The sequence below is a fragment of the Mauremys mutica genome, chromosome 4 (genome assembly GCF_020497125.1).
Source record: "Mauremys mutica isolate MM-2020 ecotype Southern chromosome 4, ASM2049712v1, whole genome shotgun sequence".
Classification (NCBI taxonomy): Eukaryota; Metazoa; Chordata; order Testudines; family Geoemydidae; genus Mauremys; species Mauremys mutica.
Window position 1 is genome coordinate 20,725,445 of NC_059075.1, and position 27,707 is coordinate 20,753,151.

Below are 27,707 nucleotides of genomic sequence, written 5' to 3' on the forward strand. Positions count from 1 at the left end.
TTTAGATCCATGCTGAACCTGCCCTTCCTGGACAATTTTTTAAGTTGGGCAGGTGTGCAATGATTTACTTCCAACATAACTCGATACAGAAATGGCTGCTACAGAAGTGAAAAGAGGCAAAATTAAAAGCAAACAAGACATGACAACATACAGTCTCTGCCAGGCTCAACATTATGGCAGATGCAAATTACTATTGCTCCTCCAGCTTTTCTTAGAGGTAACTATTGTCTCATTGTTAAACTAGTTAGTGGATGGACTTAAAGTGAAACCCTATTATACTATGAGAAAAATCTATCTGAAGCTATTATAGAAATGCAGAAAAATAAAAATAAGACTTATAAAATGGATTTATGTGGACTTCAGTGGGGTCAAGCAAGCTGTGTCGGCATTATCTTTGCTAACTGTGTTTGCTCACTGACATAGTAGCAGTGTGAAGAAACCCTGAAGCTTATACTTGTAAGATAGCCTTCATGCCTTCTGATTCAAACTCCCTTTCAGAGAAGTCAGTGGACTTGAATAAAATAACCAGGATCGAAGGATAAACTGTACACAACACTGTAGACGAAGTAACAAAACATAAGTACTGTGACAGAACATTTTTTTTTTAAATCTCCTGATTAAGAACAATAATGATAGCCATGGGGAAGAGTGAACATACTGGTAGAACCAGATTTGACCGCTGAAAATTAGTATTAGGCATGCCAGCGGGGAGAAAATTCCCTGATCCTTTCGAATCTTAGAAAAACTTGATTTAAATTACTGGATTTGAATCTGAAGGATAACCTTTCAGATTTAGAAAAATAGTACAGTGCAACATCTTAGATGGGAATGATAACTCCAGAAGCTAATATCATTGGGACTGTGAGGGACAGAGGGCAAAAGCAACACACACACAAAAACTCCGAATTTGAAGGGGAGATTTTTCTGTCTTCCTGAATCTAAGCATAGGAACCTTGAATACAGTCTGTTAAACAAAAACAACACACCCCAGGATTTTGTGAATGAGGGGCAGAAATGGTTCTTACTGTCTGTCAATCTGCACACTACTCAAAGAATATCTTCTGGGATGTGAAGTCTGCCAGCTGGACCTTGCAAAAGATTAAGGAGGATACTGCAAGACTTACGGAGGATTCAAATGATAAGAGAAATAGTGCTTTCGTTTATTGATTTTATTTTTGCCTCCTTATAATGGGTTAAGCTGTCCTAAATAATGCTGTCCTTTTTTCTTATTAGTGTTTATTGCGACTGTCACATTTACTTTAGTGAGGTTATTGTTCATATCAGTAAAACTTCTCTGCACAGTACATTTCCACAGAATTGTATATCACACACATTAAAATATTAGATACAGGGAATAAGCGAGTTATTCCTACATTTCCACTGTTTCCCAAATAACTAATGGTGCACACACTATTCTATTCAAGACAGAACAGACAAGCATAAAGGTGTCCATTTATGTTATGAGATTTATTTCATGCAAAATTTCCTTAACATAAATTGAAACATTAGGTTGCGTGTAAAATTATATGACCTCCTTCAACTGTTGTGCTTGTTGCCTCTGTGCTATCAGATTTTTAAAATGAAGTTAACTCCTGATCTTTCTTTCTTTCTTAGATCGCTGTCCACAGATTGTGTGCCATGGAATAGATCATCAATAAAAGCTGATAAGGAAAATAAGGCCAGGGAATCTACAGGAATCTACTAGTTTTTCCCTGTTATTTAATGCAACAAAAAGTCAGCAACAGAGCATGCTTGAAAGCACCAGTGGAAAGTTCACTGTCAACTATTTTTTCCATGTGTTTTAATGCTAAAGTTGAGGAATTAAGAGTTGTTAGTCTATTATACATACTTGTCTAAATTTAGCTCTTGCTTCCTTTTCCTTCATTCTTCCATGTGCAACCAGATAGTCAAATACCTCACCTGCAATTGAAACAAAGCAAAGATTAAAGGAGAACCACTGAATATCTTAAAATACCAGCAAGTTAATTTCAAAATCTAGGGTTAGTTTTGTAATTGTAAGAGTAACATATATTGTATGAGCTACATAAATGTCAGAAATGTGAGCTAAATTTGAGATTTCAGTTTTCAGTTAGAATGTTTGATTTTTCACATGAATAAACAATCATAAAAGGCACTAACTTTTCATTTTTGCAAAAGGCTTATGGCAAGAGCCCAGAAGAGTGATTTACTACTATGTCATAATTTCACTGAGACAAGAAAGACTTTAACAAGAATTATCTGGGTGACTGAACGTAGGCAAAATATTTGTTTTCAACCATTTATGATAGAAAATGAGCAGCATTCCTTTCTTTGCAAAAAAAAGTTCTGAATTCCTTTCAAATTTCCATTAGAAAAATATCTGCTGTATCACAAAGATAGACTTTCGTAAGCCTTATCTACAGTACAAAAATGTTTAAAGGATCTTGTAAATGTGGTTGTAGCCTCAGAGTGTTATAATATAGTTAATCTAAGTGTACAAAAATTATATTACAATGATGGAAATCCCTGTTTCAACCTGGGGTTAAAATTAACCTGGGGCCTTCATTATAAAAAACATTCAAGTGAACAGAGACTGATGTGATGACACAAGCCACAATTTAAATATCATACATAAGACATTGAAGAAAAGCATCCTGGCATAACAGGTCTCTGGAAGACTTCCAAAATGTAAAGGAAACAATGCAACATGACAAGGGACATTTGAAGGACACAGTACTGAAGAAAAATTGAAAAGAGCTGCGTTTTTAAACAAACCGTCAATTAATGTCTGGCATTTTATAACTAGCCTACTAGACTAGTTTTCAAATGTTGCTATCTATCCAGTGAAATATCGACTTGTTTGTCACCGTGTGACAAATGTTTTTCTACTGAAAAACTGTAGGCATTAGACATGAAAGAGGTAATGCTTCCACATATATAAATAGGTCTTTAAGTACAAATAAATCACTTAGTTTAAATAATCTAAAATTTTAGAAGTTCAAAGATCAAATCACTATTTTAATATACATTTAAATACTCTCAGATAAGAGAACATTTTTCACATTATTACTTCAAAAAAGGAAAAAATCTATCATTAAAGGTACTTTTAATTTTGAAAAGGTCACAAGATGGAATCAAATCAAACTGATTTAAGTATTGTTCTAAATAAAGAACCCAAGATATGACAAAAGGAGTGTGCATGAACATTTTATAAGTTTTCATTTTCTGAACAAATTATATTTTGCTTTCCAGAGTAGCAGTTAAAATACAAGTCAGTGATAACAATTCCCTGAAATATATCTTACAGCTGTGTCTTTTTAAAGTATTAGTAAATAAAAATTCATAGAAATGCAGGGGGTCAGACAAAGATGAAATCCAACCCTGTTTATCTGAAATATCGGGAATATCAAAAGCAGAGAAAAACAGTAGTTCAAATAACTGAGGGGGTTACTGAATATTTGATTTAAGTTGAGACAGATGACTAAAATGTAGATAAGGGGAATTTTCAGAACTGAATCCATATTGGCACATAGTCATCTGCTATTACATTTTCATGTAGCATATTGCATAAGCATATAATAGTACTAATGGCTTCTATGCCAAACACACAGGTCTCTCTCATTTCAGCTAAAAGGAGCATCTCAGGCCTGGTCTACACTGCAGAATTAGGTTGATGTAAGGCAGCTTATGTTGACCTAATTATGTCAGTGTGTCTATGCTACAGCCTTGTTCCTGGGGATGTAAGTACCCTACTACACTGACGTAATAATTCCACCTCCACAAGAGGCATAGGACTTACATTGGTGTAGTTAGGACAACACAGTGTCCGTGTAGACACTGCAGATTACTTACATCGGCTGTTAGCTGTCATCCTTGTCAATTTCATAGCTCCCTGTTGGAACCGTGAAATTGACGAGAAAGCTGGAGTTACAGCTTGGGCTGTCATGCCAGGGCAGATGGAGGGCTCTAGCTAGAGCACAGCTATCCCCAGGCTCCCGGCTCTCTGCCCTCAGTAGGACTGCTGCCCGGGCTCCCAGCTCCCCACTGGGAGCCCAGTAGCCAGGTAGCCAAGAGCATGAGGGTGCAGCTGGGCTCCTAGTGGGGAGAATGTAGCAAAGAGCCTGGCGGGGGACAGAGGAGAAAGCTGTGTACGGAGCTGAGATCCCAGCCCCTCAGCCCTCCACACTGCCCCTCTTAAGTCAGTGGAAATACTCCTGTTGTGGATGCGCACCACTGACAGAAGGAGGTTAGTCTGGACACAAACCACAGCAGTAATTACTACTGTGGGTATAAGTTGACCTAACATAGATCAACTTAAGTTTGTAGTGTAGACATGCCCTCAGTTATCTGTAGTAGTTTTAAGCCTTCTATCCTCTGTAAGCCAGTCACTAGATGGCAGTATGATCTCACTTTTAAGTTAAAAACTATTAAGTAGAAGGGAGAGGTGCACACACACTAGTATGCTCAATGTGCAGAGGTCAAACAAGCTAACAACGTTAGGAACCATTACAAAAGGGACAGATACTGCATACAGTTTGTCCCATCTCAAAAAAAATTTTAGTATTGGAAAAAGTACAAAATAGGGCAACAAAAGTGATCAGTGGTATGGAACAGCTTCCATATGAGGAAAGATTAAAAAGATGAACTGTTCAGCTTAGACTGAGGGGAGATAAAGAGGTCCATAAAATCATGAATGGGGTGGAGAAAGTGAATAAAGAAGGGGTTATTTACATGAATCAGGGTCATCCAATTAAATTAACAGGCGGCAGGTTGAAAACAAACATGAAGTATTTCTTCACACAACACGTAGTCAACCTGTGGAACTCAGGGCCAGAGATGTTGTGAAACCCAAAAATATAACTGGGTTCAAAAAAGAATTAGATAAGTTCATGGAGAATAGGTCCATTAATGGCTATTAACCAAGACAGTCAGGGATGCAACTCCATGCTCTGGGAATCCCTAAACTGACTGCTAGAAGCTAGGACTTGAGAACAGAGAATAGGTCACTGGATAAATTGCCCTGTTCTGTTCACTCCCTATGAAGCATCTGGTACTGTCTATTGTGAGAAGACAGGATACTGGGTTAGATGGACCACTGATCTGACCCAGTATGGCCGTTCTTATGTTATAATGCCCTTCCCTACCATTAGCCCCATTTAGACAAAAATGGTCTATGCATCTACGGCTCCTAGGAGCTCAAATACAACAGCTAGAACACAGTTTATATAAGCAACTACATCATGATACCCCAGATATTCTGCACATATACAGTGGGACCCAATGGTGAAACTCTGCTCTTCTGTTTTGAAGGACAAACCTCTATGTCTCCCCAGCAAAACTGAAGATGTGCCTCAAATATCTGTGTGATTCCCACCAGCTGATATTGAAATATAACCATTTTAGCTATCCAGAAGGGTAAATGCCTTGATTCTAGCTATATTAAAAATAGTGGAAAACACTGAGAAAATGTTCACATTTGTGCAAGAATTGGGAATTAATTATTCAAAAGGGGGAGTCAGTGGAGGAACTTAAAGACAGGGGTTACAGAAACAAGGTGGGGGAAGATGCACCTCTACCTCGATATAACACTGTCCTTGGGAGCCAAAAAATCTTACCCCGTTATAGGTGAAACCGTGTTGTATTGAACTTACTTTGATCCACCAGAGTGCGCAGCCCCGCCCCCCTGGAGCACTGCTTTACCGTGTTATATCCAAATTCATGTTATATCGGGGTAGCGGTGTAATATCTTATTGGACCAACTTCTGTTGGTGAGAGACAAGTTTTTGAGCTTACACAGAGCTTTTCTTCAGGTTTGGGAAATGTACTCTGTGCTAAGTACAAGGTGGAATAGATTGTTTAGCACAAGTAGTTACATTTTTCAAGGGACCATTCCAGGTGAACCAGCCCATGTGACAGTCAAAATTAAGAGTCCAGAAGATTTTGGTAACTGTGGATCTTACTTTAATTAAAAAGGGCCACTTTAATCAGAAAAGTCCATATGTCACCAACATTAAAAAACAAGAAGTGCAGCGTTGAAGTACTGGTGATTTAAAATGCAAGGGTAAATAGATTGCTACACTTTCCCACCTGAATGTTATATGCTATTACTTCATACAATACTACATCTGAATATATACTTAACTTTACCAAATACCACATCAATGAAACCAACTATCGTGCCAATACCTGCCTATTGTGAATATCCTTATTTTACTATCACTACTATGATGGATTGATCAATGAAAATAATGAAAAAAAATTCCCTCTGGATTTCAATAAAGCTTGGCTTACTTTAAAAATTGTACAGCTTTAAGAAAATGCCTCCCAAAATATTAATATTTCACCTGAAATGTTGCACTATCATAAAATCAATGTTTCTTGTTTTAAGGAGTATTACAAAAGAAAACTTCAGTATCATTTGGCAATTTCTTTACATTTGTATCACATAAAAGGAAAATACTTACCCCCACTTGCATACTCCATGATTAAGTAGAGAGTTTTTTCAGTTTCAATTACTTCAAATAACTTCACTAGAGGAAAAAAGATCAGTTATTTACTAAAAGATTACAACCAATTATAGGAATCTAGTTTTTGGATAGTCTTTGTGGAAGATTCTCTCAAAAGTAGACTACTGCTGCTTGACAGTATCAAAACAACTTTTAAGAAAAGCAGTTATTTCCATTTCATGCTTCTAAATGGAACAACAAATGCTTTATCAGTAGTTTGTAGTCTGAGTCAAACTTATGAATGTACAATTATGGCTTGAAACATACTCAGTTTAGGGTCAAGTGAAAAAATCGATTTAAGCATAGCTCCCAAAAAACAAAGCACTGGGTAACAGTAATTTGTATATATTATATACAGGGTAGGTTGTTGCCTCAACTATTGTCTACAGAATCCAAAAGACAACAGTATCACTGTAAATTAATTTTACATTCTGAGTGCTCTCTTCTCCCACGAGGGTAGATTTTTTAAATTTTATTTAAGTGAAAGCTTGGATTCTGGAGCAAAATTATGCAGTAAAGTTACAAAGAACGATTTTCAGTAATTTGTGTGACTGCATAATCTCATTATACATGGGGTTCCAGGCAATAAGTATTCTTTTTCCTCCTCTTAAAAAAACCACTTCTCCGATATAGTAGTGCATCAGTTTGGCAAGGCAAGTCTATGCAGTGAGCTGTAGCTCACGAAAGCTCATGCTAAAATAAATTTGTTAGTCTTTAAGGTGCCACAAGTACTCCTGTTCTTTTTGCGGTTACAGACTAACACGGCTGCTACTCTGAAACCATTAAAAGACTTATCTCCCTATCACCACTTTAAGTGGCTCCATGATACAGAACCTTCATTAGACTCATACACCACTGCTTTAACTTTTTAAAAACAAACAGTTACTAACCTTTCCATAACTGTTGTACCTTGAGATATGTTGCACGTCCATTCCACTGTAGCCGTGTGCGTGCTCCAGTGCATAGCTAGGGAGTTTTTCCCTTAACAGTTCCCATCAAAGTGGCATGAGTGCCCTCAAGTGCCTTGCATGCAGGCATAAAAGGCCAAACTGCCCCACCCCCCTCCTCAGTTTCTTACTATAGTAAAGACTCTGATAGAGAGGGGAAGGAGGATGGGTCATGGAAATGGACACGGGCAACACATCTTGAAGAACAACAGTTACGGAAAGGTTAGTAACCTTTTTTCTTTGAGTGATTGCACATGTCCATTCCACTGCAGGTGACTCACAAGCAGTCCCAACTGGAGGTGGGTTTGGAAGCTATTTTAACAGGAACCAAAGGACCATTCGTCCAAATTTAGCATTGCCTTTAGATTGCTGATAGTGTAATGAGAGGTAAACATGCGACATGATGTCCACATTGCCTCTTTCCCAATGTTGGCAAGAAATACTGCTGAGGTTGCTCAGGACCTAGTCAAATGACTCAACAATCTCTCTGGCGGCTTCATGGTAGCAAACACAAATGGGTATCCATGATGAATTCTTTTGTGTGGAAACAGGACTGCCCTTCATTCTGTCCACAAGCGCAACAAACAACTGAGACGAAGATCTGAAAGGTTTAGTCTGATCTGAATAAAATGCTAAAGCTCTTCTAGTGTCCAGAGGGTGCAATCTCTCCTTACGTTTGTTATGAGGCTTTAGGAAAAAGATTAGTAAGAAAAAAAATGGTTTAATGAATTTAATAATTGGAGATATACCTATCTCCTAGAACTGGAAGGGACCTTGAAAGGTCATTGAGTCCAGCCCCCTGCCTTCACTAGCAGGACCAAGTACTGATTTTTGCCCTAGATCCCTAAGTGGTCCCCTCAAGGACTGAACTCACAACCCTGGGTTTAGCAGGCCAATGCTCAAACCACTAAGCTATCCCTCCCCCCTGCTCCTTCTTGTAACTGTTGTTCTTCAAGATGTGTTCTTCATGTCCATTCCAATCAAGAGAGTGTGTGTGTGTGTGTGTGTGTGCGCGCGCGCACACATGCACGGAAGATTTGTCCCATAGCAGCATCCGTCTTGTCCAGGGGTTCTCAAACTGGGGGTTGGGACCCCTCAGGGGATCACAAGGTTTTTAGGGGGGGGGGTCACGAGCTGTCAACCTCCAGCCCAAACTCTGCTTTGCTCCAGCTTTTATAATGGTGTTAAATATATTTAAAAGTGTTTTTAATTTATGGGAGTGGGGGTTGCACTCAGACGCTTCCTATGTGAAAGGGAAGTAAAAAAGTTTGAGAGCCACTGGTCTTGTCGGTCCGGGCGTTGCGCCTTCATGGAGCTCAAGTAGAGCCCTGCTGACCCGCCACCCCCTCAGTTCCTTCTTGCTGGCTACTCTGACAAAGGGGAAGGAGAGTGGGTATTGGAATGGACATGAACAACACATCTTGAAGAACAACAGTTTCGAGAAGGTAACTGTTTTTTCTTCTTTGAGTGCTTGTTCATGTCGATTCCAATCAGGTGACTCACAAGCCCAAATTTAGGTATTGGGGTCAGAGTCTTCCACTGATTGGAGCACTGCTCCATCATCTCTGGCCTGCTGGGTAATCGCCTAGTGTGTGGCGAAAGTATGGATGGAGGACCACATCACTGCCCTGCAGTTTTCCTGAGTGGGAACCTGAGCCAGGAACACTGTTGATGAAGCCAGCGCCCTGGTGAAGTGCGCAGTGATTGGAGGTTCAGGAACACCTGCCAGGTTGTAGCACTCACAAATACAGGACGCTATCCATGACGAGATGTATTGTGACAACACAGGCTGACCTTTCATTCTGTCCGCCAATGACACGAATAGCTGGACTGATTTTCTGAATGGTTAGGTTCTCTCGATGTAAAAGGCTAGTGCTCTGCGGACATCCAGAGAGTGGAGCCTCTGCTCCCTGCCATTGGAATGAGGCTTAGTGTAGAATACCAGGAGAAAGATGTCCTGGTTGATGTGAAACTGTGACACAACCTTTGGGAGGAAAGCAAGTATGTGGCTCTCAGAGGGTTTTCTGCTGCCAAGGAGGACCTGTCTAACCTGGTCTGAACAGGAAAGCTCCATCAGGTTCAACCATGGAGCTTCCACGCTGTGAGGTGAAGCAACTCGAGGTTCTGATGTTGAAGACAACTGTGATCCTGTGTCAGAAGGTCCAGGAAGAGCAGCAGGGTTATCAGGGCTTCCACAGACATGTCTAGGAGAGATGTGTACCAGTGCTGATGGGGCCAGGCTGGTGCTATCAATATGACCTGAGCTAGTTCTCGCCGGATCTTGAGTACCACCTTGTTCACAATTGGTATGATCGGAAAGGAGAGAATCTCCCCAGTGGAGGAGAAATGTGTCTGCGCTTGAGCTTGGGCTGTAATTTTGGAAGGGGCAGAACTGCTGGCACTTCCTGTTGTGTCGTGTGGTGAATAGGTCTATGGGGGGAAAGCCCCAACTCTGGAAGATTGAAATCATGACATTCGGGCGAACAGACCACTCCTGGCTGTGAAACGACCTGCTGAAGCGGTCCGCCAGCTTGTTCTGTACCCTGGGGAGCTACAGCTCTTTATGTCTGCCTGCGGTATGAGAGGCAGCAGAGGGTGCTCATGCTGCCCCACCAGGTACCACTAAGGGAAAAACTCCCTGACAACTGTGCACTGGAGCTCACACACTCCAAAAGCAACATGGACATGTACAATCACTCCAAAAACAAGCAGTCTTCTAAAAAGTTAGTTACACAGAACCAACGTGTTAGGAAAACATGAAATACCTATATTTGGATGATTTAAAATCTTCATTATTCTTACTTCTCTGAAAAGCTGAAATAAAAAAAGATAATAGGAAATCAAATAAACTAGTGACAAAAAAAATTACTATTCATTCCTTTCTAAGAAGCTGATTATTTTGTTCTATAGCTAATTATTAGAATTCTATACCTAATCCTAATAAATGATAGAGTAAATGTGAGAAACACAAGAATATTATGTATTTCACTTTCAAATGGACTGAATAAGCTTTTTGCAGACAAGAGGAGTAAAATGCCAGCTCTAAAAAAATTCCTTCTAAAGGGAAACTGGATACTTCAAGAGATAAATGAAGGCTTTAATCTTTAGGTAACTGGTTCTGATCCAGTTCACTTTAATAAGTTTCATTAAAAGGTTACATTTATTCTTTATGAAGGTCATACTTACCGCAGCATTTCATATTCTGAATACTGGCAATACCATGGTATATTAAAGGATTTTATTTTAAGACAGCTCTTGGATGGTTTAGCAGTCACTATTTGCTAGTCGCAATCAAGTTACTGGTCAACATTAACTGTTTACATCACAAAAAGCACAACAATTTTTAATGATACTGCCAACAAGCAAGCACTAATCAGGTAGTAGGTGAAGGAGAATCTCCCTCTTGGCCCTAGAGGAAGGTCCCTCCAAGTAAAAATTGAGGCACAGTTGCAGGGATTCATGAGGCTGATGTTTGCTTTGTGACGGCCTATGCTGTATTTATTCTGTGGCTAGACAGCCAACTTTGGCCTCTGGGATGTCAATCCAATACCTTTCATGAACACTACATTTACTTACCAAAATGAATGACAGCAAACAAAATCCATATCATAATTGAAGGGAAATGCTAAGTATGGGATTATTTGGTCATGAATCTCAGTCAATACCTCACCTCTAGACTCTTACTGATTAAATAAAAATGTTCTTTTTGTCTCATATTTTCACGAGTGGAGAGGACCTTAATTAGATCTCAGAGGGGTATGCAGGGTTAGGACGGGTCAACTGCCTGCCAGTTGCATTGTGGGGAGAGGCATACAAACCACGCCTCCACATGATGGGACTATTAAATGGAAATTCCACAAGTGGTAAACTTTGTTACCTATATGAGGAAGAGCCTATATGGGAAATGGGAAGCTATGTGGCCCTTATTATAAAATAATATTTTTAGAAGTTGTATAATGTTCAAATTTGACACCCTATATAAACAAGTGTTAGGCTAGGGTTTTATTTTTTAATATCAAAATAAGATAATCAGTCCTCAATTTTCTGATATGTAGCCAAGATGACAAATTACACTAAGGCAGTCTTGTGTTATTGATGTATAGTTTTCTTAAATTAAAAACGGCAAAGTTATCCTCTCTCTGCACTTATTTTCTGTTACATTGAAAAACTGACATGAAGGTCATGTTATTTTAATATGTAGTACTGCCTTCAAAAACTTGAATTATGAATGCCATAAACATTCTCATTTCTTCTAACAGACAACCTAAACATAAGATAGACATCACCACGAGAACACTGAAAAAGACGGTTACTCACCGTAGTAACTGGTGTTCTTCGAGATGTGTTGCTCCTATCCATTCCAATGTAGGTGTGCGCGCCGCGCGTGCACGGTTCTTCGGAACATTTTTACCCTAGCAACTCCGGTGGGCCGGCTGGGCGCCCCCTGGAGTGGCGCCGCTATGGCGCTGGATATATACCCCAGCCGGCCCGCCCGCTCCTCAGTTCCTTCTTGCCGGCTATTCCGACAGTGGGGAAGGAGGGCGGGTCTGGAATGGATAGGAGCAACACATCTCGAAGAACACCAGTTACTACGGTGAGTAACCGTCTTTTCTTCTTCGAGTGATTGCTCCTATGCATTCCAATGTAGGTGATTCCCAAGCCTTACCTAGGCAGTGGGGTCGGAATGAGACGTGGCGGAGTGTAATACCGCGGAGCCGAAGGCTGCGTCGTCTCGAGACTGCTGCACCAACGCGTAGTGGGAAGCGAAGGTGTGGACTGAAGACCAGGTGGCCGCTCTACAGATGTCCTGGATGGGAACATGGGCCAGGAAGGCGGCCGACGAGGCGTGCACCCTCGTCGAGTGTGCGGTGAGGCGGCACGGGGGGACACGAGCAAGCTCGTAGCACGCTCGTATGCAGGATGTCACCCAGGAAGAAATTAGTTGAGAGGAAACCGGCTCGCCTTTCATGCGATCGGCAATTGCCACAAAGAGCTGGGAGGAACGCCGGAAGGACTTCGTCCGGTCAACGTAGAAGGCGAGGGCCCTGCGGACGTCCAGAGTGTGGAGCTGCTGCTCACGAGGTGAGGCGTGAGGCTTCGGAAAGAAGACCGGGAGGAAGATCTCCTGATTGAGGTGGAAGGCCGACACCACCTTGGGGAGGAAGGCCGGATGTGGTCGAAGCTGCACTTTGTCCCCGTGGAAGACTGTATACGGGGGACCCGCCGTCAGGGCGCGGAGTTCCGAGACTCATCTTGCGGATGTGATCGCCACAAGGAAGGCCGTCTTCCAGGTGAGATGGAGCAGAGAGCACGTGGCTAACGGCTCGAAGGGTGGGCCCATCATCTGGGCGAGAACCAGGTTCAGATCCCAAGTCGGAGCAGGAGGACGCACCTGAGAGTAGAGACGGTCTAACCCTTTAAGGAAGCGGGCTACCATTGGGTTGGAGAAGATGGAGCGGCCTGCTATAGCGGGTCGAAAGGCTGACAGAGCTGCCAGGTGCACCCTGAGGGACGAGATCGCGAGACCTTGACCTTTCAGGTACCAGAGGTAGTCGAGGACGATCTGGATGGGGGCCGAGAATGGGTTAAGACCTTGCTGGTCGCACCAGAGCGCAAAGCGTTTCCACTTCGCGAGGTAGGTAGAGCGCGTCGAAGGCTTCCTGCTTTCCAGCAGAACTTGTTGCACCGCCGCCGAACAACCCCTCTCTGCGTCGGTCAACCACTCAGGAACCAAGCTGTAAGATGCAGCGACTGCAGGTTCGGGTGACAAAGCCTGCCGAGGTCCTGAGTGATGAGGTCCGGCCATAACGGAAGGGGAATGGGATCCCGAACTGACAGCTCGAGCAGCCGGGTGTACCAGTGCTGTCTCGGCCAGGCCGGAGCGACGAGTATTACGCGGGCCCTGTCCCTCCGAAGCTTGAGTAGCACTCGGTGGACGAGCGGAAACGGAGGGAACGCGTAAAGGAGGGAGTCCGTCCATGGCAGGAGAAACGCATCCGAAAGGGAGCCTGGAGCTTGACCCTGGAAGGAGCAGAACCTGTGGCACTTCCTGTTGGCCCGGGAGGCGAAGAGGTCTACCTGGGGAAACCCCCACCTCTGGAAGATTGCGTACGCCACATCTGGGCGAAGCGACCACTCGTGGGAGGCGAAGGACCTGCTCAGACGGTCGGCCAACGTGTTCTGCACTCCTGGCAGAAAAAACGCTTCGAGGCGAATCGAGTGGGTCACGCAAAGGTCCCAGAGGAGCATCGCCTCCTTGCAAAGCGGGGAGGATCGAGCTCCACCCTGCTTGTTGACATAGAACATGGCTGTGGTGTTGTCCGTGTACACCGCTACACAGCGGTCCTGAAGGTGGGTCCGAAAGGCGAGACACGCCAGACGGATCGCTCTCAGCTCCCGGACGTTGATATGGAGGGAGAGCTCCTGGGCTGACCAGAGGCCCTGGGTGTGCAGGTCTCCTATGTGAGCCCCCCATCCAAGCGCCGACGCGTCTGTGGTCAGGGTGATCGATGGTCGAGGAGGGCGGAACGGAACCCCTGCGCAGACTGTCTCCGGATCCAGCCACCAGGTGAGCGACTGGAGAGCGGGACTCGGCACCACCACCACCATATCCAGTGGGTCGCGCTGAGGGCGGTACACCGATGCCAGCCACATTTGGAACTGGCGAAGTCGCAGCCTTGCGTGCGTGGTCACAAACGTACACGCTGCCATGTGACCTAGGAGACGTAGGCAGCACCGCACTGTTGTCGTTGGAAAGGCCTGCAGTGTCCGTATCAGGGAGGCCAACGTCTCGTGCCGAGCCCGAGGGAGGCAGGCTCTGGCCAGATTGGAGTCGAGGACGGCTCCTATGAATTCCACTCTTTGAGTCGGAACTAAGTGGGACTTGTCGGCGTTGACAAGCAGGCCGAGAGACCGAAACAGATGCAGTATCTCGGACACCTGAGCCGCTACCAGCTCTTGGGTGCGGCCACGAATCAGCCAGTCGTCGAGATATGGATACACGTGGATTCGACGACGACGGAGGGCCGCGGCCACGACCGCCATGCATTTGGTGAATACCCGCGGTGCGGTGGAGAGGCCGAAGGGTAACACCGCAAACTGGTAGTGGGCCTCGTTGACCATGAAGCGCAGGTAGCGTCTGTGGGGGGGGGGTAAATTGCCACATGAAAGTAAGCATCCTTCATGTCGAGGGCGGCAAACCAGTCTCCCGGATCCAAGGAAGGGATAATGGTCCCCAAGGTTACCATCCGAAACTTGAGTTTGCAGAGGTACTTGTTCAGCTCCCGGAGGTCTAAGATGGGACGAAGACCTCCTTTCGCCTTGGGGATGAGAAAATATCTGGAGTAGAATCCCCTGCCCCGCCTGCAGGGGGGCACCTCCTCGATGGCACCCACGCTCAACAGAGACTGGACCTCCTGTAAGAGGACTTGCTCGTGAGAGGGGTCCCTGAAGAGGGACGGGGAAGGTGGGTGGGAGGGAGGGGGCGAAATAAACTGTAGGCGGTAGCCGTGCTGGATGGTGTTGAGCACCCAGCTGTCCGATGTTACAGAACACCACGCCTGAAGGAAGCGGGAAAGGCGACTTGAAAACAAAGGGGATGGATCCTTGGGTGAGAGTGGTATGCCGTCCTCGGGCGTCCCATCAAAAGGTCGGCTTGGGGCCTTGAGGAGCCTTGGACGAGCCTTGGGACTGGTTACGCCGCCCGCCCGATGGTCTGCGGCGGAATGGGGCCCTGCGATTATTAAATGGCCGAGACCTGGCCTGCGGCCCGGGCCGATAGGGCTGTTGCCGGAACGGACGCCTCTGAGTGGCCGGTGTATGCATCCCCAAAGTGCGGATTGCCACTCGTCTGTCCTTCAGGGTCTGAATTCTCGTGTCAGTTTTTTCAGAGAACAGGCCCTGCATTTCAAAGGGGAGGTCCTGGAGGGTATATTGTACCTCCGGCGGCAAAGTGGACGACTGCAGCCACGCAATGCGTCGCATGGTTACACCGGACGCCACAGTTCTGGCCTCCGAGTCCGCTGAGTCGACCGCTGCCTTAATCAAGGTCCTGGAGGCCAGCTTGCCCTCTTCTAGGAGGGCCGAGAATTCTCGGCGGGAGTCTTGCGGGGTCAGCTCCGCGAATTTTCCCAGGCATCCCAAGATGTTAACTGTATACCTGGATAGCAGGGCCATTTGATTCGCGATGCAGAGTTGGAGGCCGCCCGCCGAGTAAATCTTGCGCCCCAGCAAGTCCATGCGTGTGGACTCCTTAGACTTGGGCGCAGCGGCAGGCTGTCCGTTACACTCCCGGTCATTCACGGACTGGACTACCAAAGAGTCTGGAGTCGGGTGCACATAAAGGTATTCGTACCCTTTAGGTGGTACAGAATATTTCCTCTCCACGCCACGTGCCGTGGGAGGGACGGAGGAAGGCGACTGCCAGATGGCGGCATTGTTCCGCTGGATTGTGCGGATGAATGGCAGCGCCACTCTCACGGGGGCGTCTGCTCCGACGACATCCGTGATGGGGTCATCGACCTCCTGGACCTCTTCGATGGGCAGGTTGATGGCTTTCGCTACCCTCCGAAGAAGGTCCTGGTGCGCCTTCAGGTCAATAGGCGGGGGTTCCGATGGTGACGCCCCTGCCACAGCCTCGTCGGGAGAGGAGGACGAGGATTGACCTGGCAGCACTTCTTCAGGTGCCTGCTCTGCCTCTGGGCGATCAGGTGCCAGTGTCTCATGCCCCAACGGCGTGCCGTGAGTGGCGGTCTGTGGCGTTGGAGATGGTGGTGGCCTGCTGACAGTGGCCACCGGCACCGAACGCGCCGAGCCTGGCTGCCTCGGAGGAAGGGGAGGTCCCTGCTCATGTTGGGCCCAGGGTACCCAAAATCCCCACTGCTGGGGTCCATGGTCCTGCGGAAGAGACCCTGCTTGGAAGTCTACCGCACTGCCCTCAGGAGAAGCAACTGAGGGTTCCCTCAAAGGCCAAGGAGGAGCCGTTGCGGTTCCCGGGCGGACGTCCGGTGCCGGAGTAAACTGCCTCTCCGGTGCCGACGGACAGTGCCGGTCGTCATGCGGTCTGATAGGCGAACGGGATCTGCGCGAAGCGCGGTGCCGGGAGCTCGACCTGCGACGCCGGGAGCTCGACCTGCGACGCCGGGAGTCAGACCTCGATCGCGAGCGGCGGCGCCGTGAGTGGCTGCGAGATCCTCAATATCGCCCGCGATGCCTGGAGCCGGACCTGGTGCGGTGCCGGCGACTTGGCGACCGGGACCTGGAGCGCCGCCGGGAGTGCGACCGGTACCGCGATTGCGAGCGGTACCGGGACTGCGACCGGTGACGAGACGGGGAGCGGCGTCTCGACGTTGACCGTCGTGCGGATCGGCCCCGGTGCGTTGGCGACCGCCGTCTAGAGGGAGAACGGGAGCATATCATGGTGCTCCGATCACCTCGGCCGCCAGGAGAGGGAGGGCGCATCATCAGTGGCTTTCCGATGGACTTGACTGTCCGCACCGGTGGTGCCGGTAGCTGATGGCCCGTATCAGCGGTGAGGTCGATCAGCTCCCTCGCCGTCGCGAACGCCTCCGGCGTGGACGGGAGCCTCAGCTCCTCCTCGGTCGGCACCGGGGACCTGGGCGGCGCCGGACTCGACGGCCCTTGCGGTGCCGGAGTCAACGGCCCGGTGCACTTCTTGTGCACTGCCTCAGCCTGTACCGTTTTAGTCGGTGGCGGCTGGGCTAACGGCTTCTGCTGCTGTTTCGCAGTGGCCGTCTTCGGCACCTTTTGCTTCTTCCTCGGAGAGAGTGAGCGGTGCCGGGTCTTCGGTGCAGGGTGCCAAGACGTGTCGGCACCGGAGCGGCTCGGTGCTGCCGGTGCGCTGCTCACGGAGGCCGGCTTCGGCGCCGACGGAGTTGGTGCCGGAGGTTGGAGAGCCGACTCCATAAGGAGCTGTTTTAAACGAGAGTCCCGCTCCTTCCTCGTACGAGGCTTGAAAGCCACACAAATGGGGCACTTATCTGACCTGTGCGACTCTTCGAGGCAGCGGAGGCAGGAGTCGTGCGGGTCACTCACTGGCATCGGCCGCTGGCAAGCCACGCAGGGCTTGAATCCCGGTGCTCCGGGCATAAGCCCGCACCGGGGCGGAAGAAGAGGGCTAACCCCTCTAATTCCCTAACTACTATACTATACAACTAACTATACAACTATAACAAGAAACTTTAACAAATATTAACAACTATATACACTAAATCTATGGAGAACGCTAGGGCTGTGGAGGTAAGGGAGCACTCCACTGTTCCTACTAGCCGTCACGGGCGGAAAGAAGGAACTGAGGAGCGGGCGGGCCGGCTGGGGTATATATCCAGCGCCATAGCGGCGCCACTCCAGGGGGCGCCCAGCCGGCCCACCGGAGTTGCTAGGGTAAAAATGTTCCGAAGAACCGTGCACGCGCGGCGCGCACACCTACATTGGAATGCATAGGAGCAATCACTCGAAGAAGAATACAAATGCTACTGAATGTATATTCCATTTTATTTTGTAAATGCCCATTCTCAGGAGGCTTGTGAGAAGGGGACACAAGAAATCATCTTTTTAGGCAGTGCAATATGTTGTAATCAATTGCAAACTGTTCACATCCTCTCACATCATCCCAAGACTCCAGATGGTTGGCATTCTCAAGTCTTGATTATTTTGTGAAAGCTGCTCTGGCTTGACAAGAAAGGGAGCAATCAATTGTTTTTTTTTAAAATCCAACACTAGCCTTACAGCTACACTAGTGAATTAAAAGGCTATGGTGTGCTTAATAAAGAAAGATTTAAGTGGAAAACATACTACATTACAAAATGGACAAAAATACATAACTGCTCCGTGCCTAGAGGATCCTGCAGACTAAGTCAGAGATAACAAGAATGGATGAAAATAGGAACATAGTAGTGCTACTGCAAGTTTCCTTCAATTCACATCTATTCACACATTCTAAAAAATTAATATCCTCCCTTTTTACATGTGTCCTGAAATCTGCAGGGAGTAGCAGCTGCAGCTATGACTCAATGGATATTAAAATAATTTACATTAGAGATTAGGGTGTGAGAAAGAAAAGTAAGAGCCAACAAAACCGAGGAAAAGAAAATCCTTTGTACTATTCCTGTTGAATGGCACAAACATCTTTGAGCATGAATAATCCTAATTGTGCATAACTGGGTGTTTCACCACTGATGAAGTTGACCGAGGAGGAGAAAGAAATAAGAGTGGCAGTCACAACAGCAACTATGCTAAAATATGAGCGAACTAGGTTTGTTTGTTAATCAAATGTGGTAACACAATGTATTCACCTTTGCTAATTTAAGGAATGGTGCATTCTTGGATATAGGGGAAGAACTAAGCAAAATTGTTACTGGAGGGACTGAGCAGAAGAAGCCATCAGGCAAGAGACATGTAAACAGACTATCATGTCCCAGAGTGCTCCTAGACCCCCCACAATAACCTGGAAAACAAGATACTGAGAATCAAACTACTTCTACTAAGCCTGAGCTTATTTACATAGCAGAATAAAATGGTGCTAGCATTAGGCATTTTAAAAGCTTCACTGAAAAATGACTAAAAACCCATGTGACCCTTACTGTAAAAACAAGAGGTAACAAAAGCGGCAACAAAGAAAATTAAGATTACAATCACTAATTCAGCCAGCCTAAAAGCACACCCTTACAGCCTTGACACACACAAAAATAGTTCAGGAGGATGTGGGCTTTTGTGCACTTTCCTAAAGTCAGTTTAAGTTTTAAGCCTATATTTGGACACTGGAGCGTTGGCTAGTGATCAGAAAAGGGGGCTGGAGTTCTGGTTTTATCAGTAACCAGGAACTGATTCATTGTGAGAGACCCTGTTAGTTATTTGTATTGTGGCAGTGCTTAGGAGCCCCGACCAGGGACCTATACAAATACTTCAATTCTATCACTGTCCCAAAGAACTCACAATCTAAGTATAAGACAAGTGGTTACAACAAACAGGCAGGACGTTTGTAGACCTGACACTTATCCTTTAGGTACGGACCTTAGATAAAACTGTCACAGAAAGGACACTGTTTAAATTAACTGTTCGTAAAAGGGCCTGTAAGTGCCAAATATCTACACATTGTTCTTCAGCCATCATCTATTTGGATACTTAACTTTAAAAAATAAATTAATAAGTGATATGCACTATAGTATGGTAATTATTTTTCCTACTAAGACATTTGAAACACACAAAATGAAAACTGATTAATGTATTTTTCCAGAATGACTTAGCAATTTTATTTATGTTAAGTTCCTCATTAGGAAGGAATTTTCAGTACAGTACCTAGTTATAAATCATATAAATCGTTGCATTAATAATGTACACAAAATACATTGTATCTTGGCTAAAATAAAGTGAATTTCTGTAATACAGAAACTCATTTTCAAAAAATTACATGTTATATGGCTTTTAGAAAAATGGCTTTTAGAAAAATTTGATGGCTTTTAGAAAAATTTGATCTAACAGTACTAGCAGGGATGGCTTTTAGAAAAATTTGATCTAACAGTACTAGCAGGGATGGCTTTTAGAAAAATTTGATCTAACAGTACTAGCAGGGAAAATGCTACAAGAACAGAGAAGTATAGTATTCAAGTCAATTTAAAATATGCAGAGGCATCATCATAGTAATTAGGCTCTAGAAAATAAATTGTCTTTACAAAAATCAATCTCAAGTGTCCCTAGGAAAAAAACAAAAACGTTTGGGATGAGAGATGGATATAGAGAGGAAACTAGTAGATTGGAAGGCGCCAGCCTCACCATCACTTGCTCTGCCACCTAAAGATGACTCATATACAGCTGTAGTGTCAGTGCTTAGCTACTATGTACCATTCTCATCACCACCAAATATTTTATCTATGCTTCTAAGGTTCCTAGGCTGAGACAGCTTCCACCTTAGCAATCTGCACTGCACATCTTTGTTGTTGATTCAGAGCAGGCTATAAAGACTGCTACACAACCCTGATGCTGAAAGATTAACTTCAAACAATATGCAGCAAACTTTTGAAACATCTATCCCCCTTTAAACATGCAGCTGCATGCATGTGTGGATGACTAGGTACATGTCTAACTGGTTCTCTGCATGCACAAATTCTACTCGCGTTGGGCATGTGTATTTTCCACAATTACACTTCTACCCCAAATTTTTGAAAAGTGATTGCAAGAAATTCATGGTAAGTCAAGGTACAAGCTCCAGATAGTAGAGATCTTTAAAATACACTAAGATATGGATATTGTTTCTCCTCGGCTGCTCCATGCCTCTCCCTTTATGCTGGCCGTTCCTTCACCACTCACAAAAGAGCTGCTGTGAACCTCCCTGATTACCTGTCACTATCTCTCTGTTTGTCTTTCCATCTCTCCCCCAATTCTTCTTCCAAGGTGCTCTGAGTAACTAACAAATCATTTGACTTTCAAGTGTAGATTTCCAACAATGCAGTAACCGCTCTTAAAGTGACATACACTTTCATGACAATATTTAAAAACTTCAGTGTAAAAATCATAGCATTAAATACAAAATATGAATAAAGCCAATATACATATAATTACAAATTGCATCACAAATGTTTTAATATGTATTTATACATTTTTCCATTTTTCTCCACTTCCACTGAAGCTTCCAAAAAAGTGGACTGTGGTGGTTGTTTTTGTGATGGGTGTACCTTTTACTTAAAATTGAACAACACTATTTCACAGAGGCTAAAGAGCCATCAGATGATGATTTTCGGTCATAGTTTACCTGAGCCAATTTGAACAAAATAACTTACAAATAAAACACTCCATCTCTTAATTGATTGAGCCATCCAGTCCTCAAAAGCTTGTGTGTTTTCCCTATTTGCTTTTGTGCCATTGATTTAGATAAGAGCACCTATGCATATGGCCTTTTTACTATTTGTATAAATCTGAACTATCTACGTTACCTAGTGTTTTTAGCTTGATTTCACATAAAACAAATTCCTGGTATTATACCTTACCCAAATAGGGTAAATCCATCTATTTTTATTAAAGTACATACATAAAAGCCTTTGGCCATCAGTATTTTAGTCAGGAAAGTGCCCAACAGGTGTGCTCCCTGTGTACAACTCTAGGTCGTATCTGTGTACTTCCTGACAATAGTAGCATATCATCACTTATTCTTGCTAGCATAGATGAGCCAATATGACTATGGCAGAGAGAGAGATGGTTTCTCTCCTCCATCTTCACTCATCAAAAGAATTATATTTGTAGAATCTTTTTTGCTGGTGATTATGTATGAGGCATAGACATAGTTTGACTTTTAGCCCACAGACTGAAACTTTGTAGTCGTAAATTTAACAAAGTGACTATTGAAGTGACAGACAAAACAGATGTTCATGGATGCCATTTTTACTGAGTTGGATCCCATGTGAAAGGAAAAAAAACCCACTCAAAGGAAGCCAGATGTACTCTTTTTCAGTTTAAGAGTTCAGGCTATTTGAGTAACAAAGTAAGACTGGCAAAAGACATGCAATTGTCTCTGTTTGTAGTTTCATATGCATTCTTTATTTGAAGGACATGCTCATCTTTCATGACTGCAAAACTGTCCAAAACAGGCCTTTTACAAGGAAAGTTAGCATTACGATGCACTAGCTCAGTTGTGTATTTATATGAAATGTGAGGTAGGTGTTGCTTCAGGGACCACAGCATGTGAATTCAGGAGTCGGAGAAGGAAGAGGTAAAGGGAAACAAGCTGTAGTACAGTTGAAAGATAAGAGTTAATCAAAGAAGCCTACCTTTTGAAGACTGGTTGGGTTCAACTGTGTTTTGTCAATTATTTTTATTGCAACCTAGAAGAAAAAAAGTTTATGATCAATATTTCCAGTTTAGATCTGATTAGCTTGTAACATGGTTACAATTGTTTAGTTTTAGAAATGCAAGGCATGAAATCAGATCAAGAAGATTAAACAGATATAGTTTTATTAATAAAACACTCTGAATAAAAGTATTGGGAACAAATGGCTCCTAAAGAAAATAAAAGTAGGCTTCAGTTCTGTAGGATGTATTGGACAAAAAACAGCACTTAATGGTATTACAGCAGAGGAAAGTTCAAACTGTAGGAAGTAAGATATATTGCAATGCAACTTAAATTCTAAATACTGTATTGCAGGGAAGTAATTTTCCTCTAGATTATAATCTTATAAAATACCACCTATATACTGGCAAACTGTGAAAATGTTTTAAAAGCAAAGTTTCATAGCAAATTACAGGTATTGCTATACAAACTTCACAGCAGTTAAATTGACCTTTGGCCATTCACTGAAGAGGTATGTGCTCAGCGTTAGTATTCTATTAATGTTATTCCCTTCTTGGTAAGAAGAGAAATGGCATCTTGTATACAACAAAGAAGTGAATTACACTGCACAAATTTAAACATTCATTCTTTTATCAGGTTTCCATCTTCTCTGTAAACACTGCACAAACATTTCTGAACCAATTAATTCTTAAAAACTGAAATGTAAGTTCAAGAAACCGATCAAACGAAAATTCAGTGCCAAGGCTGCCACACACTATAAGACATGAAAGGATCTCCAAATCAAGAGTGTGCAGGGGAAGTAAGGAAGGGGAGACACTGTGTTTCAACTGAGGTACAAAATAAGCTAGACAGCTTCTTATCACTAAAAACAGCCCATTTATAGAAATTATCAGATCAGACCCAAGGTCCATTTAGTCTTGTATCCTGTTCTCCAGTGATGGCCAGTACTAGGTGATCCAGCGAAACGTCTATGAAACCCACAATAAGCAGACACTGTTAAATTTCAGATTTAAATACCTGAAATAATTAAATTTATGATTTTTAAAATCCTGTGGCCATGAAATAGACCAAAATGGACCATGAATTTGGTAGAGCCCAATGTATGAATAGTGTTCATTTTTCCTCCAGTCTTTATTATTTTCTATTTATCAACACAACTTCATTTGCTGTCATGTTCCTCATTCCTCACCAGTCTTCTCTGGTCTTTACTAACCAAATAATTTTGTGTTAGCTGCAAATTTTGCTACTTCAAGGCTCACTACTTTTCCAAATAATTTAATATATTCAACACTCATCCTAGTACAAAACCATAAAGGTACCCCACTGTTTTGCCATGAAAACTGTCCATTTAATGCTATTCTGTTTCCCATCACCTAATCAATTTTTGATCCATAATACTTTGCCTCTCACTGCATGACTACTTAGTTTCTTTAACAATCTCTTGTGAGGGACCCTCTCAAATGCCTTTTGACAGTCTAAAATTGTCAACTTAATCTCCTTTATCCATTACTTTACTGACACATTTGACGAATTGTAACAGATTAGTGTGCCTGTTGTCCTTTGCAGAAACAGCAGTGGTTAGATTTAGATACAGTGATCTTCCAGGTGTTCACTATCCTATTTTTAATTACTATTTCAACCAGTTTGCCAGGAATAGATGTACGGCTTACTGGTCTAATTCCCAAGGTATGGGTGGAACAGACCTTGACTGCTGATTAGAGGGTCCCAGAGCAGGAACCCAGAGTAGAGGGTGGGCCCAGGTTCCACAACCAGTCACTGGGGAAGTAGCCCCGGTCAGGCAGTGCATAGGAAAACTGCTTAAGCCTGTCTGGGAGAAGAGACTTCCTTCCCCCTCCAGCGCCCAATCAGAAGGGGAACCACCAGTGTGACCTAGCCGGAGGGGTGAGTCATGAGGAGGCCAGAGCAGCTCCTGGAGCGAAAAAGAGAGGAGGAGGGAAGGCTTACAACTGTGGGGAGAGGTATCAACCTGGTGAGCTATTTCCCAGAAAGACTAGGAGGCGGCGCTATACCTGCAGTGGGTAGAGCACCCCATCACAGACCTACAAGCCCAAATCTATTCTAGCTATCTATTGTAAAATAAAACTATTTACAAAATTTGCAGGTAAATGCTGAAGGTGAAGGGTTCCCTCTCAGACCATAGGAAGTTGAAAGGAACTGGAGAGGTACTTGGTCTATACCACACCTTATATCCTAAGTTCAGAGCATAAGGCTCAGGGTCCAAAGGACACTGCTAGCAATAACCTTCCTGTCTCAGGTACACAGAGTGCATGAGTGCCCATAGTGGAATACACAGAGACCAGCACTTAAAGAACCACCTTCACTATCAAAGAGGCCATTATATACAGACATAGACCTGAACTATGAAGTTCAGAACCAGATCAGCATCTCAATTATTCCCACAGTTCATGAGTGTTCAGATTCAAGTTTGTTCTGAGCCTCTCTCTAGATGTAAAACAGTGGTAAGCTGTCACCAGTAAACTACAAAAAAGAATTTTAACTTTGGGGGAATTGGGTAGTACATTCCACTAGAGTATGCTGTGAAAAACCAAAGTTCAGTTTCACTACCATTTTCTGGGGCTAAAGTCCATTATGAAATCTTGAAAAACATCCCTTTAAACCCCGCCCCCCTCCAAATACACAGAATAATAAGTCTCTCTCCTTTGATTCATTACCCTGCATGATCAAGACATATTTTTGTCTTCACACTACATCAGTCAAATTACTCTTGCCTAGATAAAAAGGCTATTTACACCTTGAGACCTCTTTTGGATACAGATAGGAGGCACAGTGATCCATGCCTTTGTCACCTGTAGATTGGATTACTTTAACATGTTGTACATGGGGCTGGCATCTCAAGACCACCTGGAAATGGCACAGAATGCAGTTGTCTGATTAAGTGGTGCTTCCTGCAGGAAGCATATTAAATGTGTTCTCTGATATGACCTAGCTTCCCATTAGTTTCTGGGTGGCATTTAAAGATATTTGATTTCACCTATAAAGGCTCAATGGATTTGGGTCCTGTAAACTGAGTCCACCTCTCACATCCATACACATGGCACTACTGCCACCAAAAAAAGCTCCCGGATACCAGTAAACTGGCAGGATTTGATCTGCCAGTCATCGGTAAACATTAATTTCACCGGACAGACACAGCAGCAACAAAAATCCAACAGTAAGAGTCAGCAAGTGCAGCCTCTCATACACCTAGTGTCTGCAGGGATCCAGTGTCACCAGCCCATCAGCTGTGTAGAGCACCCTTTGTAGCCCCGCTGTCAGAGCTCCTCGCTCATGATCAGGAATACAGGGCCCATCCCTGAGCAAGAGCCATTCAGCAGCAGGGTGGCCGCCCCTGCAGCTGGGGGCTCATCCTCCTCCTTCTGACCCTGATTGGGGGTCTCTGCTCTGCTGGGCCAGGACTGCAACCTCCCCCATGCCTTGCACCGGGGGGGGGGGGGGTCTCGGGTCCTTTGACTGAGCTGAAAGCCCTTTGCAACCCTGCTGTCACCACCACCACCCTAATCCTATGCCTCCTTAATTTCCCGCATCTGTGAAAATTAAAAGTTAAAAATAAACAAAGATAAAAATCAATATGAATGATCAAAATTACAAAAAAGAAAGATAAAAACCAAATTCTGCCACACTTAGATACAGTTGACATCCTAGGGAAGAGATAAAACCCTCTTCTTACCTATTGTACTAAGTATGGTTGACAAAACATCGGCCAGCCTTTCAGAATGGAGACTCTTGATACCCATGATACACAGCCTACTTACAAGAATTCTAGACATTGTGGTCAATGTTGAAGGAGTGTTGTAGATCCTATACCATTACTTTTGAATATCAGCCATGCTCTCTCATACATCAGAAAGGAACCAAGTTTCTAATTTGAAACTTCTGAACCCAGTCTATTTCTTTGCAATTAGGAGAGAACTAAGCAGAGGCTTGGGCTTTATTCCACTTCACAGCTGATGACAGATACCTTTATCATTCTGATTCTTTCCTTGGTAGGATGTTGATCAAGATGGGATGAATTCGCACTCTCAGACCTGCTAGGTGCTTCTGAAAATGTTAAAGCTATGTCACTTAAATGACAAGTGCCTATGTCACTTCTAAAAATGGGACTTGCGAGCTGATATCATCTAAGTCCCTTAGATGCTTTCGAAAATATGTTTACCCTCAGTTTTATTTTGAGCTCTTCAGAATATGGTTTATTATGGTCTGTTGTACTTGAACAGTTGGAAAAAATACAGAAATAGTTGAAGCAGCAAAGAGTCCTGTGGCACCTTATAGACTAACACAAGTTTTGGAGCATGAGCTTTCATGGGTGAATATTCAACCACGAAAGCTCATGCTCCAAAACTTGTGTTAGTCTATAAGGTGCCACAGGACTCTCTGCTGCTTTTACAGATCCAGACTAACACGGCTACCCCTCTGATACGAGAAATAGTTGAAAAGTCTCTATAGCATTTTAGTAACTAACTTCAGCATGTACTTCTTTCATGAATGAGTAGTTTTTTCCCCTTTAGTTCTTGAGTTATGATGAGGTAGTTGGGGGCTTTTTAAAATACAGAACTCAAGTATACAGAGGTATTTTCACTGTGGCAATAAACATTAAAACTCTATGGAAGAAGTATGACAACGTTAAAACCTCTATGGAAGATATGGAGGATATCTCTATGGAAGAGGTATGACATCGTTAAAACTCTATGGAAGAGGTATGACTCAAAGGTAAATTAGCTTTTAAAGTAACATTTTTACCTCTCATACTAGGAATCAGGATTTCTCTCAGTGCATCTCTCACTGACAGCAAGAGGGCACGGCACAACCAGCAGCACATAATGCTGATGTTTCTAAACTTTAAGAATAATCACTGACCAAAATAGCTGGTACATGACCACAAAAATAGCTGCAATATCGCTCAAAAAAACCTCTGAGCAATACCTTTGGGGATGACATTCAGAAACGGCATCTATGATTATACGTGCAGTAGGATGATGAATTCTCATATTTATATGTTGTCTTTCTTCCAGAAATAGTTCAAAGTACTTTATGCGCTAGTCTTACAAGAACATACCTCTTAAGTGTCCCTCATTTTGAGAGTTATTTATTTTAGTTCCCAAATTATGTAAATTCCACACAAATATGATGGCCTCTCACTTTTAGTGAGGAAAGTTATTTTCTTCAGAAATGTAACATCACGAAACTGAAGTTAAACAAAGATTTACACCAAAGGGAAAAAGGCATCCTTCATTTTGGGTCTCTGTCACATGCTACAGCCCACCTTTGGAGTCCATGGTATTCTCTAAACCATATTTGACAGCAAATTGCAATATTACACAACAGCTTAGCACACAGAATAATGAATATTATTAATGCAAAGTGAAATTAAGTAGTCAGAATGTAATTACCCAAATTGGAAGCTAGTCAGGACACCAGCATTATTATGGAGATAGGTGG

General features: G+C 43.8%; 1 protein-coding gene across 4 annotated transcripts in view; it reads right to left on the reverse strand.

Moving 5' to 3' along the window:
• Nucleotides 1-27,707, reverse strand: part of MARK3 (microtubule affinity regulating kinase 3) — a 99,755-nt gene that overhangs the window by 47,212 nt on the left and 24,836 nt on the right. For all 4 annotated transcript variants that reach the window (XM_045013413.1, XM_045013414.1, XM_045013415.1 and 1 more), the window contains 4 exons: nt 22,210-22,263; nt 10,198-10,246; nt 6,444-6,509; nt 1,850-1,920 (listed from right to left, as the gene is read on the reverse strand). In XM_045013413.1, coding sequence (XP_044869348.1) covers nt 1,850-1,920; nt 6,444-6,509; nt 10,198-10,246; nt 22,210-22,263 — 240 coding nt within the window. The remainder of the gene's footprint in view (nt 1-1,849; nt 1,921-6,443; nt 6,510-10,197; nt 10,247-22,209; nt 22,264-27,707) is intronic.